The sequence below is a fragment of the Talaromyces proteolyticus genome (genome assembly GCF_021365285.1).
Source record: "Talaromyces proteolyticus strain PMI_201 chromosome Unknown BGW36scaffold_4, whole genome shotgun sequence".
Classification (NCBI taxonomy): Eukaryota; Fungi; Ascomycota; class Eurotiomycetes; order Eurotiales; family Trichocomaceae; genus Talaromyces; species Talaromyces proteolyticus.
In genome coordinates, this window is record NW_025764280.1 from 2053830 (window position 1) to 2067856 (window position 14027).

General features: G+C 48.0%; 5 protein-coding genes across 5 annotated transcripts; 1 reads left to right on the forward strand and 4 right to left on the reverse strand.

Annotated features, from left to right (window-relative positions):
- Positions 1-784: 784 nt before the first annotated feature.
- On the reverse strand, positions 785-1989 carry BGW36DRAFT_425620 (uncharacterized protein; the record flags this gene model as incomplete). The annotated part of the gene is made up of 4 exons (XM_046220141.1): positions 785-875; positions 928-1001; positions 1058-1221; positions 1272-1989. 4 exons carry the CDS (start codon positions 1987-1989, stop codon positions 785-787), a joined length of 1047 nt encoding a protein of 348 aa, XP_046074521.1.
- Positions 1990-2357: 368 nt separating this feature from the next.
- Positions 2358-2798, reverse strand: BGW36DRAFT_425621 (uncharacterized protein; the record flags this gene model as incomplete). The annotated part of the gene is made up of 1 exon (XM_046220142.1): positions 2358-2798. The coding sequence occupies one exon, from the start codon at positions 2796-2798 to the stop codon at positions 2358-2360; it is 441 nt and encodes a 146-aa protein (XP_046074522.1).
- A 2083-nt stretch (positions 2799-4881) lies between these two features.
- BGW36DRAFT_425622 (uncharacterized protein) lies at positions 4882-6958 on the reverse strand (the record flags this gene model as incomplete). Its single annotated transcript, XM_046220143.1, has 11 exons — positions 4882-4914; positions 4990-5004; positions 5072-5090; positions 5149-5233; positions 5289-5358; positions 5430-5472; positions 5546-5633; positions 5752-6032; positions 6084-6602; positions 6657-6794; positions 6843-6958. 11 exons carry the CDS (start codon positions 6956-6958, stop codon positions 4882-4884), a joined length of 1407 nt encoding a protein of 468 aa, XP_046074523.1.
- Positions 6959-7500: 542 nt separating this feature from the next.
- Positions 7501-12840, forward strand: BGW36DRAFT_375073 (uncharacterized protein). The gene is made up of 3 exons (XM_046215723.1): positions 7501-7921; positions 7974-8094; positions 8158-12840. Exons 1-3 carry the CDS (start codon positions 7708-7710, stop codon positions 12635-12637), a joined length of 4815 nt encoding a protein of 1604 aa, XP_046074524.1. The 5' UTR covers positions 7501-7707; the 3' UTR covers positions 12638-12840.
- A 22-nt stretch (positions 12841-12862) lies between these two features.
- On the reverse strand, positions 12863-13804 carry BGW36DRAFT_459924 (class II aldolase and Adducin N-terminal domain-containing protein; the record flags this gene model as incomplete). Its single annotated transcript, XM_046222070.1, has 3 exons — positions 12863-13308; positions 13371-13725; positions 13781-13804. The coding sequence occupies 3 exons, from the start codon at positions 13802-13804 to the stop codon at positions 12863-12865; spliced, it is 825 nt and encodes a 274-aa protein (XP_046074525.1).
- Between the last annotated feature and the right edge of the window lie 223 nt (positions 13805-14027).

Consider the following 14027-nt stretch of genomic DNA (forward strand, 5'->3'; position numbering starts at 1 on the left):
GGATCCCAGTTGCACTGATAAAAATAATCATCCAGTAATATGATGAATAGTAATACTGCCAGGCCTGGGAGAAATGCGTACGTAATCAGTTTAATTGCACGCCCTGGCCGAAATTTTGCCGAAAATCGTGGCAGTAACCAAGCATAGCGTTTAGGGGGACAGAACTATTAGTTGTACTGACAGTGTAGAGCCCAACGCAAGCTTAAGCCTTAAGCCTCGTTGGCGTGGTGAAATGTGCTCAGGCGCCAGGCATTTGGGGTGCTGCAATTGATTTGCATTTATTCAGCGAGAAGAGTGATGGGGGAAATGTGCCTGCAGATGTGCAGAAAGTGTGGGGTAGCGTGAGGCTTTGATTGAAGAGAAATGAGATCACGGCGCTGATATTGCCGCCGTGATAGATATTCGTTCATAGAATGATTCGATATGAAGTAATATAGAAACAGGTGTAAATCTTTAGTCTTTCCACGTCTATAGCGTTTGAATTTCAATTCTTCGATGCCCAGATAGAATCATCGTCTATGCATGTTAAACGCCATTGTTAAAAAAAGGAAAAAAGAAAAAAAAAAGAATATTTGCACTGGCTAAACATGTTGGAGAATTTCTGCTTATACATCCATTCTAGGAAATATTGACTCGAAATTCAGCTGGAAGACAAACGCAAGAAAGGCGTAAGAAGAAGAGCGCTCGTGATGCATAAATCGATCTGAATGCTGTAATCCTAACTATGATAATGCAAAAAATCCACACAAAGAAGTAAAGCTGAGTTTGGCGCCTCTCTATCATATCAAGTCCGGCGTTGAACCTGTTTGAATTTGTCGCTATTCTCGGCGGATGGTGACCTGCGCTTCCGTCTTGAACAGCCGGTTTTATTGTGTCTGAGGATATACATTAGCAGCGGTCTTTGCATTCTCGAAACAGAATACTCACCGGTGTAGAGTGTCCATCCGACTATAAGCTCGACCACATCGTTCGCATGAAAACCTTTTCTCTCCATCATGAACCTTCTCAAGTTTATCAGTATAAAAGTATCAATCATTCAGGAACAAAATTTGCTTACCGTAGAATAATGCCGTTTCAAATCCGTCTTCCGCCCAAAAGTCTTTCCACAGTCCTTGCAGGAAACAATTGTCCTCTGTTTCGGATCATGTCGCCTGGTGTGTTCTCGACAATTTGCGCGTCTGGTGAATTTTCTACCGCAGATTTCACACAACAGCCCTAGTTCTAAAGTTTCAGTTAGCTCTGTCTTTCACTCCCGTTCATATTCTGCATACCTAGAGAAAGAGAATCTAAAGATGGGGATCTTTCAACGGACCCTCGGTGACAGGTTTCAGGCTCCGAAACATCTGCTGATGGGGATCGCCCATCTTGTTCGTGGCTTTCGCCCCCAATTCCCAAGTCGCCGAGTCTCTGGTCAACTGCCAACGAACGATGAGACAGTGTTGTCCCCGAGGGCGAAAGCGACTGTTCCCACGTGGGGCTGTGAGTGTGTGGTTCCTGCTTCGGATATCGCACAGGGGTACTAATTTGCGATTGCGGAGTGATAGGCCACACTGTAGCTTCGTGGTATACCGGACTTTGACTATTCCTCGTGTTCATATTCGCGTTGTAGTAGACTGGAGCAGTATGGTCGCGAGGCAACTCTGAGTAGCGCATCATAGACTGACTGACGACTGGATCGCCTGGGTATTGTTGGCGGAAGTACGGATGGGGACCGTAGTCTGGCGCTCCAATAGTCGGATTGAAGCATGCTGATGTGCCAATGATGGGCTGGGCCGCCCAGTCATGCATGGGTAGAGACTGAGTCACCGGAAGACAGGCAACGTCCGGCACGATGCCTAGGCCAATCGTCGTCGGAGGGGAGTAGTCTTGAGGCTCCATCTTAACTGACACCGAGGTTGACGAGCGGAGGTATGAGTCATTGAGACCAAAAGGGTGTTCCGAAGAAGGTCGTCGATTTGGACTTGCGGTGGCAGATTGCTTAGGTTGCATGGTGTTGAGTGAGGAAGCGTATGCTTCAACTGGACAAAGACAAAGTCGCGTGAGACAGATGATGCTTCAGAGCAGGTTGTAGACGGTGTAGACGGTAACGAGAGGAATGCGCTGCTGAAGCACTCGAAAAACTGGGATCAGCTATGTGGGTGACAGCGATGGTGAAGATGGGAAGAAGGCCTGTATATATAAATGCAAGGTGGGTCAACGAGATTGCCAGTAACGGGCGTCCGAGAGAAGTGCCTGAGAACGAGAGTGTAGGGCAGCACAGCGCTTGCCATGGAATTAATAGGTGATGACGCTTCCAAGACAACCTGACTGGGGGTCATGCTTCCCTTTGGGGTACCTTGTCCAGAGAGGGAAGTAAGTCAAAACATGATCGAGCCAGTGTCCGCAAGGCAGACTTCTGCAAGACGAGCGTCTACCAGGTCGGGCGAGAGTCCGGCGTCGATCAGATAGGCGCGACGACAGGTACCTCCGGCGGGCTGCAGGTGTGGATGGAAGCAGAGCGAGGTGGCAAGCAGGGGCGAATCACCGGTCATTTGGGGGATTATCCAATAAGAAATCTTAACGGGGGGCAGGGCTTGGGGAGGGGCAAGTGCAGAACGGTGTAATTCTTGTCGGTGGTGAGCAAAAAGGCAGCGCGAGCGTGGGATTGAAGATATGCGCAGGGCCAGGCAGCGCAGGCAGCTCGCAGCAGTGCAGGAGGTGCAGGAGTGCAGGGCAACGCAGAGGGGAAAAGCCTGCATGACGAGCGGCGGCCGGGAAGCACGCTGGGCCATTGCAGCGAGTGCTTTTTCGTCCTTCATTTTTGGGACTGCTTGAAGCAGTTTAGGCCGGACCCGACAGTCTGGATAGACTAGCTAAACGAGGCGGCTGTGTGTGTCTGATGCTGCAACGTGAAAGGCCGCCGTCGCAGCAAACTGCCCGCAAACAGGCATCACCAGCCAGTGGCCGTCGTGCGTTGCTGGCCGGTGCAGCAGTAGGCCAGAGGGATCGTCTGCGTGGGTGGTGTGTCGCTGCCAGCGTTGTGTGAGCGTGGCCTGCCAGTGTGATATCCTGCCAGTGCCAGCCTAGTCGCAGCCACTGCCCCCAAACGGGTGCTATTTTTTTCATCCTTTTTCCCACCGAGTATCTCCAGAAAAGAGAAGCGGCGGATGAACAAGCAGCTGAGAGTGCTGAAGAATGATGGTCGAGGATGAAGATCTACAAATGTGCGCTGGAGCGAGCGACTGTCTGGCGATGGAGGATGGATGTATCGACGTTGTCCCCGGAATTAACCCAACCCCAAGTCCTCGCAGAACGGGCACGCCGTGGAAATGGCGCCCCCCCTTTTCTTCGCCTCTTTTCTGCGCGCGCCCAGCCATTGCATTCACTTTGCGACAGTACAGAAGCAGAGAATGCTGGCGTCCAAGCCCTAATCGAGGACGGCCGCGAGATGTCAGAATCGGCAGGCGCGGCCAGCTCCCGCTCCGATCCGCCGTGGCAATTGGCGCCTCGGCCGTCGCTGAACGGCTGTCAACCACTCGTTGCAGCGGGTAGCTCCCGCAGTTGCGCCGCGCCAGGCACCCCTCCTTCTCTCCACCCCCTGGCAGTAATGGCCATAGTAGCTATGATAATACAGCAGTATTATACGACGTGCGTGATTGTTACTAGTAATTAGTACAATAATACCTCAGTCTCCAATCGTCAATCGTGTCTGAACCAGGGCCTTGGCCTTGGAATGCGCATCATATGACATATATAATCTACAATCTATAACATTAATCTATCGCTGACTGGTACACGTCTGTACTCTGAAGTGCGGACTTGGCTTTCTGCCGAGCCCTCCGCAGGTAAATATTAATTAATATTAAAAATCCGGGCTTCTCCAGTGTGACAGTGCCATGTCCACCTCCTGATCAAGTCCAAGCTCTCTGCCGGTGCCAGCGCTGACCCACAATAAGCCCTTCGGAACGGTCCTCAACGGAGTCAGCGCCGTCGTCACGCTTCGTCCCTAGCATCCAATGACCGCGTCGACGGCTGCCGGGGAACTGTGGCCCGACTTGCCAGAGTGCGTCCTGGCCGCGATTCTCGCCAGATGGATGATAGCGTAGCCGACGAAGGAGGGGTTTGAAATGTCTGTCGAGATCTCCGTCGTCTAGCTTCATACGCTAGGATGATCATCACAAATGGGAGATGTGTAACTTTCAACAGCACGATGCGGAGTCGCCGCAATGCCTCTGACGAAAGGATCAGTCGTAACGGTCGCAGGCACAGCAGCGGAATTAAATTCTAGACCAACAGCATCGTGTTTAGCACCATCAAACCCTGGCGCATGTCAAGGGCGTAACTAGGCAACTCACTAGGGGAGGCAGAAAATACGTTAACCGGCGAGAACTGCTGCTCTCGAGTACATAAATCGAAAGCCTAATTATGCATATATCAGCTCGACCGAACGGTACGTATTACTGAGGGCACTGACTGGAAGAGATACTCTTCCCGCGCATGTGCCATCACCTGTGTTTATTTGCGCGCCGTGATTAGCCACACCCCTTGTCCCGCACACCCGCCCTGACGTAAGGAGGAGATTGCAACAAACTTACTCCTTCCAAGCTCAGACTCATCAAGCTGATCAGCGACGAAATCAAAAGGATATTCGTCATGCAGACGAAAATTATCCTAGTGGCATGGAATCATAATGGTCAGTTGGCTAGATCTTTTCAGCGCGGCGCTTGTTTGCTCACAAGGCAAAGCTGGCGCTTCGCCTTGTACTATGATAGAAGATAGCAATATCGAATAGAAAAATTATAGTCCGATCAACGTGACTCACCGCAAATGCGGCTTTGGGTTTGTATAGAGTGGGTGCCATATGGAATCGAAACACTCAGCGCTGATCTATGAAATCAACACTCACATAAGAACATAGCCAAAGACCGGGGAGATCTAAAATAGCGCGTCAAAAAAGCGTGCACTGTCAGCCAACCGATTCTAGAAAAACAGAACAACAGCCACACTTACATCTTGCGCGATGTCCTGAGAGCCAATCAATTCAGCCACACCATACAAAAACAATAAATCGGCCAACCGGGCAGTGACATACAAAACCAAGCGTTGCAGACCTGTTTTCATCATTAGCCGCTCCCTGGAAAATCGATAGGACCTGTCGGTGTGCCCTACCCAAAGAACACCTTGACAAGGATCCAAGACATTTCACTAAGAGTCAACCGATCACGAGCTAGCATGGTAAACGTTGTCAGGAACCCTTGGCAATCAGAATTAGCCAATGCCTACGCCACACAGAAGCAACTACCACTCACCAAGATATAACACTATGACAACCGGCATGAACTTTAGAAAGGCCTTAGTCATTTCTTTTAAGACTAGGATCTGAGGTAAACCATGTTAGTAGGTTTCTAGAACAAAACAACGAGGCTGTGCTGCCTAAAATAGACACATACTAGATTCCCAAAATAGGCATTCAAGCTAACGAGAGAGCAAATCCTATTTTCACCGCATCAATATCACGCAAGTAGCATGCCATACAATGGCAATGAGCGGTCACTATTGAACACACCTAGGGACTAAAAACAATGCCTCTAGTGATAGTATGTCGAAAGAAAGCTCGATGATGTAACCGCTCTCTTTGGCTAGGCCAACAATACCTGAAACAATCATTCAGACACGACCCACAGACCAAGGACGCCTTAAGAGGAGTTTGGATTCTATTCAAGGGGGGTGGTGGCAGTTCAGCTAAGGCAGAATTCGACCAAAATGACTCACGGCAGACCAAGAAAGCGATGCCCACGCCAATGATCCCCAGGTTCCAGAGGCTCCAAAACTCCAGCTGGTAAAAGAGCATTCCCGCATCCAAAATGCCGCTTAACTCGTCGTAGGCAAACGCTGTGATCCAGATGTACATGAGGATTTCCACTGTATTGATTGCACTGGGATTCCGCTGTGCTAAAACCGCGTAGTATATAGTAAGGAACGAAATGAAAAACACTGCTTCGAAAGTTTTGCGATACACTGGGATACGAAGCCGGCAATAAGGATCGATGTGTCTGACAGGAGAGGTAAGATACCTGAGTCTTTCACGGAGCCATTCCGCTTACCTTTTCCTAGAAACATGGGGCGTTTTCTTTGCATGCACATTCAGGCTATCCCAGAAAACAATCTCGCCGCGCCATATATCATCAATAATTCTTTGCACAACTTTCTGGCTAAGAAACTTCTTAGCAAGGACAATTCCCGCGATCTCCAACGCGTTGAGACCATGGAACGCTAACTGGTTGTTGTCTATGCCAGGTTCGTTAAAGGTGTTTCCAGTGTTGAGTGGTCTTCTAGAATCGAATACGCTATACACAGATGAAGCTGAGTTTGCCAACAGAGGAGTCCTCTCGTGTGAAAGTTGGGACCCTTCTCTGGTAGTAGGCAGGGATCCTTGCTCAGGATCCTCAGTGGTCACGGACGGCCGTCTTGAGTCAGAAAGATCCTGCAAAAGAAACTCTATAATTTCTCGGTGATTTAATGAAGTCAAAAATTGCCAGGCAACATATTCACAGGCAAGACCACGACTCTCATTGAGGCCGATTTCATCGTCCGGAAGGTTGTCAAAATGCCATTTCAAAACCCTGGGATGTCAGAGCCAACAAATATTCATTGGGAAGCCCTCGTATAAGACTTACATAAGAGCACAGATCAAAGTCGGGTTATGAACGTTATCAGACAGGTGCTTTATTAGTGGCCGTAATCTGTGACCAACTACCGATAACCTCATATCATCGAATGAACAAGGAACATCTGGAATTGCGGTTATGATGTACCTGTGTTTGCTTAGATCATGCGCCACAATCAATGCCTGTCAGACTTACTGGGAGATCTTCCTAGCTACATCCTGCATAGAGTCTGCATCATCAATTGCAGGCAATTCAAGTTCGTTCTCATCTAGCATGTGAGAGGAGAACGATCGAGAGAGTCTAGCCACCATGATCGCAATTCAGGATCAGTGTAGACTTTGCTATCGATCGCGCTAGATAAAAATTAGCAGGGGAGTCGACCTGCTGGTGTCGAATGAAAGGAGGAATACGTATCTAAGAGAATATATTAGAATCAACGGATTACAAATGTAACGAAGCCGCTAGGCCATGGGTTTAAATCAAATTGAAATGCTGTGCAAAATAGAGATTCTATACTGACTGGAGATGTCTCGGCAGGAAGAAGCGAATCACTCAGCTTGCCTTTGCGAGTGCCAAATTGGCGTACAAAATGCTGTTGCCCGACGATCTAGAGTCGAAACTGTATCGCATCCAGAATTATCGCATGTGCAGAAGGGTATAAATTAGAGAAATTGACCTCCAGGTTCCATCGCTGGGGAGATGCGCGGATGAAAGCGACCAGGAGGGCCGTTTGGCTGTTGTCTCATAGTTCGGCCACGAGGGCGGCACGGGCCAATGGGGCGGCGGACTGGCTGCTTACTAACGAGACGTTGGAGCGTGACGTCTTGCCGCAGTCCCACCACAACAGACTAACAGTCCATCGATATCATCAATCATCGGGATGCCCTTGCTGGTTGATCCGGCATGCCATCACTTTCTACAGCTGCTCTCGCCAACACGACTAGTCTTTGCACCCTGGCTGCATGCTATGGAGTCAGGCCAGCCGTCATGAACTAGTCCAGCCACTCCTGCATCTCGCGCCCAATTTTCTGTGGAAAGTCACCATCGTACTTGCGCCGAGATGGGTCAGGGCTATTCTTTGACCTCCCTGTCCGCAGGGTCGGCCGGTATCGACGTGCCCGAGCTATCGGATCTACTGTATGAAAAGTCCCTGGGTTCAGCAAGGTTTATGAAAAGCATCAGAGCTCGCCAGCAGAATGGCTTAGCTTTTGTCAAAGTTATCATGAAACCGTACCCAAGCTTACAGCTGGACCCCTACGTTAAAGCAATAACCCGTAGGAACCATTCTCTGGGATTTGCTTATTATCCTCTAACACTTCTTCCCAGGTGAAAGAGAGCTGCTCGCCAGTGTCCCTAATGCGTTACCTTACCAGCGCATCTTGGAGACTAGTACTAGTGGATATTTGGTTCGCCAATACATCTACAGCTCTCTGTACGACAGATTGAGGTAATTGGGCTACACAAACTCCTTGGGGTTTTCTAGACTCTACATTTAGGCTAACGATTACAGCACGCGCCCCTTCTTAGAGCACATTGAAAAAAAATGGATCGCTTTTCAACTTCTGTGTGCGCTTCGCGACTGTCACTCTCAAGATATCTTTCATGGAGATATTAAGACTGAAAATGTTCTAGTTACTTCGTGGAACTGGCTGTACCTATCTGATTTTTCATCTTCATTTAAGCCAACCTTTCTCCCAGAAGACAATCCAGCGGACTTCTCTTTCTATTTTGATACATCTGGTCGACGAACCTGTTATCTTGCTCCGGAAAGGTTTCTAGAGGCAGGGGAAGAGCCGGAAGGAAGACAAGTTAACTGGGCAATGGACATTTTCAGCGCAGGATGTGTCATTGCAGAGCTCTTTCTTGAAGCGCCTATTTTCACACTCAGTCAGTTCTACAAGTACCGCAAAGGAGAATATAGTCCTGAGCATAGCCATCTATCGAAAATAGAAGATCGAGATGTTAGGGAGTTGATTCTTCATATGATTCAGATTGACCCTGAGTCGAGATATTCAGCCGAAGAATACCTCAATTTCTGGAGACACAAGACTTTTCCAGAATATTTTTACAGTTTTCTTCATCAGTATATGTCTCTCATTACTGAACCAACTTCAGGAAAGACACATGTCGATGCAGAGACTGGCAATACAGGCGAGCCCGATGATCGAATAGACCGCGTTTACCTAGACTTTGACAAAATATCTTATTTCCTAGGCTCTAGCCCCAAACTATCCGATGATGGGTCGAAAATGGTTACCACAAAACTCACCAGCCAGGTCCTCCCGGTTCATTTAGACCTCCCCGCTGCTCAGCATGCATCCTCAAAATCAGAGCCACAAGAGGGTGCTCTCATTTTTCTTACTGTCGTTGTGTCAAATTTAAGGAATACGGCAAAATCTTCCGCCAAAGTGAAGGCTTGCGACTTGCTTTTGGCATTTGCTGAACGGCTTCCTGACGAGTCTAAACTGGATCGCATTCTGCCATACGTGATGACCTTACTCAATGATCGATCTGATGCTGTCAGAGTGGCAGCAATACGCACCCTCGCCCAACTTCTTTCCATGGTCAAAGTCGTCTCTCCAGTGAACGCCTATATATTCCCAGAGTATATATTCCCCAGACTTTACCCCTTGACTGGAGATACGACAAACAACACTAGTCCTATGGTCCGTGCTGCATATGCTTCTTGCATTGCCTCACTTTCGCAATCATCTTTGAGGTTTTTAGATATGATTCAAGCACTTAGGACAGACACGCGGCTACGATCTGTCATTCCTGCTGGCTCTGAAGCTGACTGGACTGAGGATGCTAGCTTTCATAACCTTTATGATGTCGGGAAAATTGACCTTTTGGAGTTCTTTGAAACCCATACCAAGTCTCTTCTTACTGACAGCGATCCATCTGTACGTCGCGCTTTCCTTGGATCGGTTCCGAGTCTTTGTGTTTTTTTCGGAAATGCGAAAACAAATGAGGTAATTTTGAGCCATTTGAACACTTATTTAAACGACAAGGATTGGATACTCAAGTGTGCATTCTTCGAGGCGCTTGTTGGTGTTGCAGCTTATGTCGGAAGTGTAAGCCTTGAAGAGTTTATTCTTCCTTTAATGGTACCATCGATGACGGATGCGGAGGACTTCGTCGTCGAGAGAGTTATTCGTTCCATGACAGCAATGGCTGATCTAGGCCTATTCCAAAGGTCAACCACATGGGAGCTGCTTCACATTGTCGTCCGATTTTTTCCTCATCCCAATGGATGGATTCGAGAGGCGGCGATACACTTTGTGGTAACATGCTCAAAGTTTCTATCCTTTGCAGACAAACATTCCATTCTCACACCGCTTGTACGACCATTTTTGAAGACGAACATCATCGCGATAACAGAATGTGAAATTCTTGACGCACTCAAGCGTCCACTACCAAAGGCCGTGTACGATATGGCTCTTGTCTGGGCGCAGAAGTCTGAGAAAGGGGCATTTTGGAAGGCTGCAAACCGAGACAGCGTTTTCAGTTTAAATGTTAATGATGTCCTCGTTGGCCGCGGTTTTCCCAGGCAGGTATCTCTCTCTGGACAGCCTAAAAACGAAGAAGACGAACAGTGGATTTCGAGGCTAAGAAGCCTCGGTATGACTCAAGAGGACGAATTCAAGCTCTTTGTTCTTCGGGAATATGTTTGGAGAGTGGGTATGAGGTCAAGCCGAAGCTCCGATGTGGCGGAAACGTCTAATTTGAATAATCTCATAACATTGGCTCAGTCTGGGGTTACACCACAGACTGTTTTCTTCGACAAAAACCAAGGCATCAAGCAACGAAGGCTGTCAACGGACTATGAACCCACACAGGGACACAAGGGTACAAAAACTCACACAATAGCAGACGCACTACTAGATGCGTCTACAACTATTAATTCTCAGGCAGCAGCTCCCCAAAGACACCATCGATCAAGTGCTACCGCTGTAGAGGCCATAAAAAATGGCCCACAAAGCCCCTCGACCTCACCTTCGCCAGCCCCCCAATCGGCCTCTCAGGAGTCTTCCGCCCCAAGTTCGGACATCGATCAGGGGGCAACTGCAAAATTTCAAGATGCCGACAAGAATTTCGACCGGGGTAGCATAGCAACAGCAACAAACCCGGGAAATCTAACCCCAACGGGTTCACTCAACCGAATTGAAAGAAAATCAAGTGCTATAAATCTTCTGAACCGCAAAGACAGTGGCAAAACTTACGCCGAAACAAGTATGAATTCGATGAATGCATTCGGCAAAGTAGATGTCCATTCTCAACGCAAGACCTCGCCATCTCCTTTAGGAATGGCAAAAGAGAATGCAGTTCAGCAAACAGTCCCCCAACAATACCATGCCGGACATTCCTATAGCGGTAATGATCCGGTGATCCTGAAGCTTCTAGACAATGTTTTCGCTGAAAATTATCCTACTGATCTCTTCGATCTTGGTCCGTTTGTGAAAGAAGTAGATCCCCGCCGCCCAATCAAGAGAGCTAGTGGTGAGAATACGGATAAACCTTGGCGGCCTGAAGGCGTGCTCGTTGCTATGTTCGGAGAGCATACAGCGCCAGTTAACCGGGTAGTAGCTGCACCCGACCACTCCTTTTTTGCTACAGCCTCAGATGATGGTACTGTCAAAGTATGGGATACTACCAGACTGGAGAAGAACTTAACGCCCAGATCACGCCAGACATACCGCCATGCCCCTGGCACGAAGGTAAAATGTCTTACATTTGTGGAAAACACGTACACATTTATTAGCGGGGCTACCGATGGAAGCATTCAGGCAGTTAAGATTGACTATCACAAAGTAAATGAAACAGTGCGCTACGGCAAATTACAAGTTGTTCGTCAATACCAGCTGCCAACAGGAAATGATGGTGCCGTTGAATACGCCACTTGGGTGGAGCACTTTCGCTCGGAGGCCCAGTCGACGTTACTCATTGCCACCAATACTTGTCGTATCATAGCTCTTGATATGAAGACGATGCTTCCGATCTATTCATTGCTAAATCCAGTTCATCACGGGACGCCTACAGTGTTTTGCTACGATCGTAAACGTAGTTGGCTTTTGGTTGGGACTTCACATGGTATTTTGGACCTCTGGGATCTTCGATTTCGAGTCAGGTTGAAAGCTTGGGGTCTTCCAGGTGGAACAGCAATCCATCGACTTCAGATTCACCCAACCAAAGGCCGCGGTCGATGGGTGTGCGTTGCGGGAGGAAGTGGAAATGGGGGTGAAGTCACAGTTTGGGATATTGAAAAAGTCCAGTGCCGAGAGGTATACCGAGCAGCATCCCCATCAGTCGCGGTCGGCAACCAGTCTTCACCGAATGGAAATTCTTCAAGCCATCGGACATCGGTTGTAAACAACTTAGTTGCGATGAATACGGTTACTAAAAGCTATGAACCTTGGCGAGTGGATGAAGACCGGCCGGAAGGAATGCTTAGTCGGTTCGCGAGTACGTCGTCAACTGGCATCGAACCCAACACAAATTTGTCGCCAACTTCACCCGGGATCGGAGACCGGAATGGCATTTGTGCTCTCAATGTTGGATTCGATATGCCAGCGGATGGTAAAGAGAGTACTAAATGTGGATTTGCGATATCGGCAGGGTCGGACCGTAAAATTCGATTTTGGGACCTTGCTCGGCCGGAGCTCTCAAGTATACTGAGTGGTTTTGACGCAGCATCTGATGCAGGAATTGCTGCAACTCCCCGATACGAGAGCGTTCAACCAGCACCTAGCCTCACCGTCACAACGGAGCACATGCCCAATGTTCCTGGATCTAGCAGTCGAAGTGGTGGTAGCGGTAAAAAAGGTAGCACCAGTGCTTCAAGACCACCTCGAAGCACTGTCATTAGCCTACAGCAGCAGCAACTCCTCAAAAGCCATTTGGACTCTATATTAGACGTGGCTATCCTCCGGGTACCGTATGGAATGACCGTCAGTGTGGATCGGGCGGGAATGGTCTACGTGTTTCAGTAACAGCAATAACAATTCTCTTTGATGTCTCCAGAATCTAGAGTCAGTGGATGGAGCCAAAGGAGTGCTAATTCTGTTGAAAGCGGGTAGATTAAGTGAATAGTATTATTCGATATTAGATGACCTAACTATATTTTGTCTTAGAGATACCTCATTTCAGATGATATTTGAGACTAGCTAGATATTCAAATTTTATTTTTAGTCCAGTATTTTAGATGTAAATACGATCTAAGTCAGATTCTTATATAACGACGACGCTTCAACCTCTCTGACCCAAAGCTTCCAGGGCTTATCTTGAGTCCCCTCATTCATTTTCCGGCAACCCTCCGATTCTATGCCGTTCAAATACGGAAGGTCCTGCTGATCAAATGCAGCCTGTGATCCAAAATAAGCTTTATGAAGCATGACTGCATTTGTCTGAACGCCCGCGTTTGTCTTGGTGTAGAGGGCCCGATAGACTGCCTCTGGAACATTCTTCCCTAGTGTAGTAAAGCCATGCCGTTTCATGAGCACGACGGTGTGATCAGGAGACTTATTGTTTGGGGATAAGGAGTTATTGGTCTCCGTGAATAGATTGGCAAGTTCGGAGCCGAATTTAACTGTGTTGACCAGCATATCTTGCTGGTCGCCATCCTGGTAGAACTTTGTAATGTCATAGATGGGGACATGCTGGCCTGGCATCTGATCAGAATCTGATATTATTTGACAGAGACAAAAAGAAGGAGAAAAAAAAAACCTAAAAACCCAGCCATGTGAAAAGCTGGACGCAGGGCTACACCATTCATGGTATACGGTAGCACTTGCTCAGCATGGCTATGGACAACGCAATTGATTTCCGGGTACCTTTTGAAAACTTCGCCATGGATAAAACGCTCTTGGTAGCCTTTTTTACTGTCCGGATTTACCGGAGAACTGTCATGGATGTAATACTCGATTAAATCATCCGGAGACTCGACTAGGGCTGGCGCGAGATATCCAGACATAATGTAAACATCCGGTTTCTCAGGGTGGCGAATCGAAACGTGTCCGTATGCGTCGACTGCATCATGGTAGTGAAGTATGTGGTTTGCGTACACCAGTTCGCGAAGAGCCTAGGAGTTTTTAGCAATCATGAATGTAGATTGTGACGACTGTACTATGTTATACCTCTCTAAGGGTGTTTGACGACATGGTTTTCTTTAAATCTAGAATGTTCGTAGACTACGGATATTTGATGAGTCTTGGAAATTATTTTATTTGAGACCAGCCGTTCGAATTTAAAATCATTCGAGGTGCACGGAATGCCACACCACGCTTGTGCAGAGAAACCCGGATTTGCTTCCGTATGGACCCCGTGTCACACTCCGAACTTGAAATTTCAAGCGGGGTAATAATTAAACAATTATTACTACTA

Excerpts from the sequence above, each read along its gene's own strand:
- BGW36DRAFT_375073 (XM_046215723.1), top strand. The coding sequence starts at position 7,708 with ATGGGTCAGGGCTATTCTTTGACCTCCCTGTCCGCAGGGTCGGCCGGT. Across the intron at positions 7,922-7,973 it reads CTACGTTAAAGCAATAACCC|GTGAAAGAGAGCTGCTCGCC; the intron begins GTAGGAACCATT and ends ACTTCTTCCCAG. Across the intron at positions 8,095-8,157 it reads TCTCTGTACGACAGATTGAG|CACGCGCCCCTTCTTAGAGC; the intron begins GTAATTGGGCTA and ends TAACGATTACAG.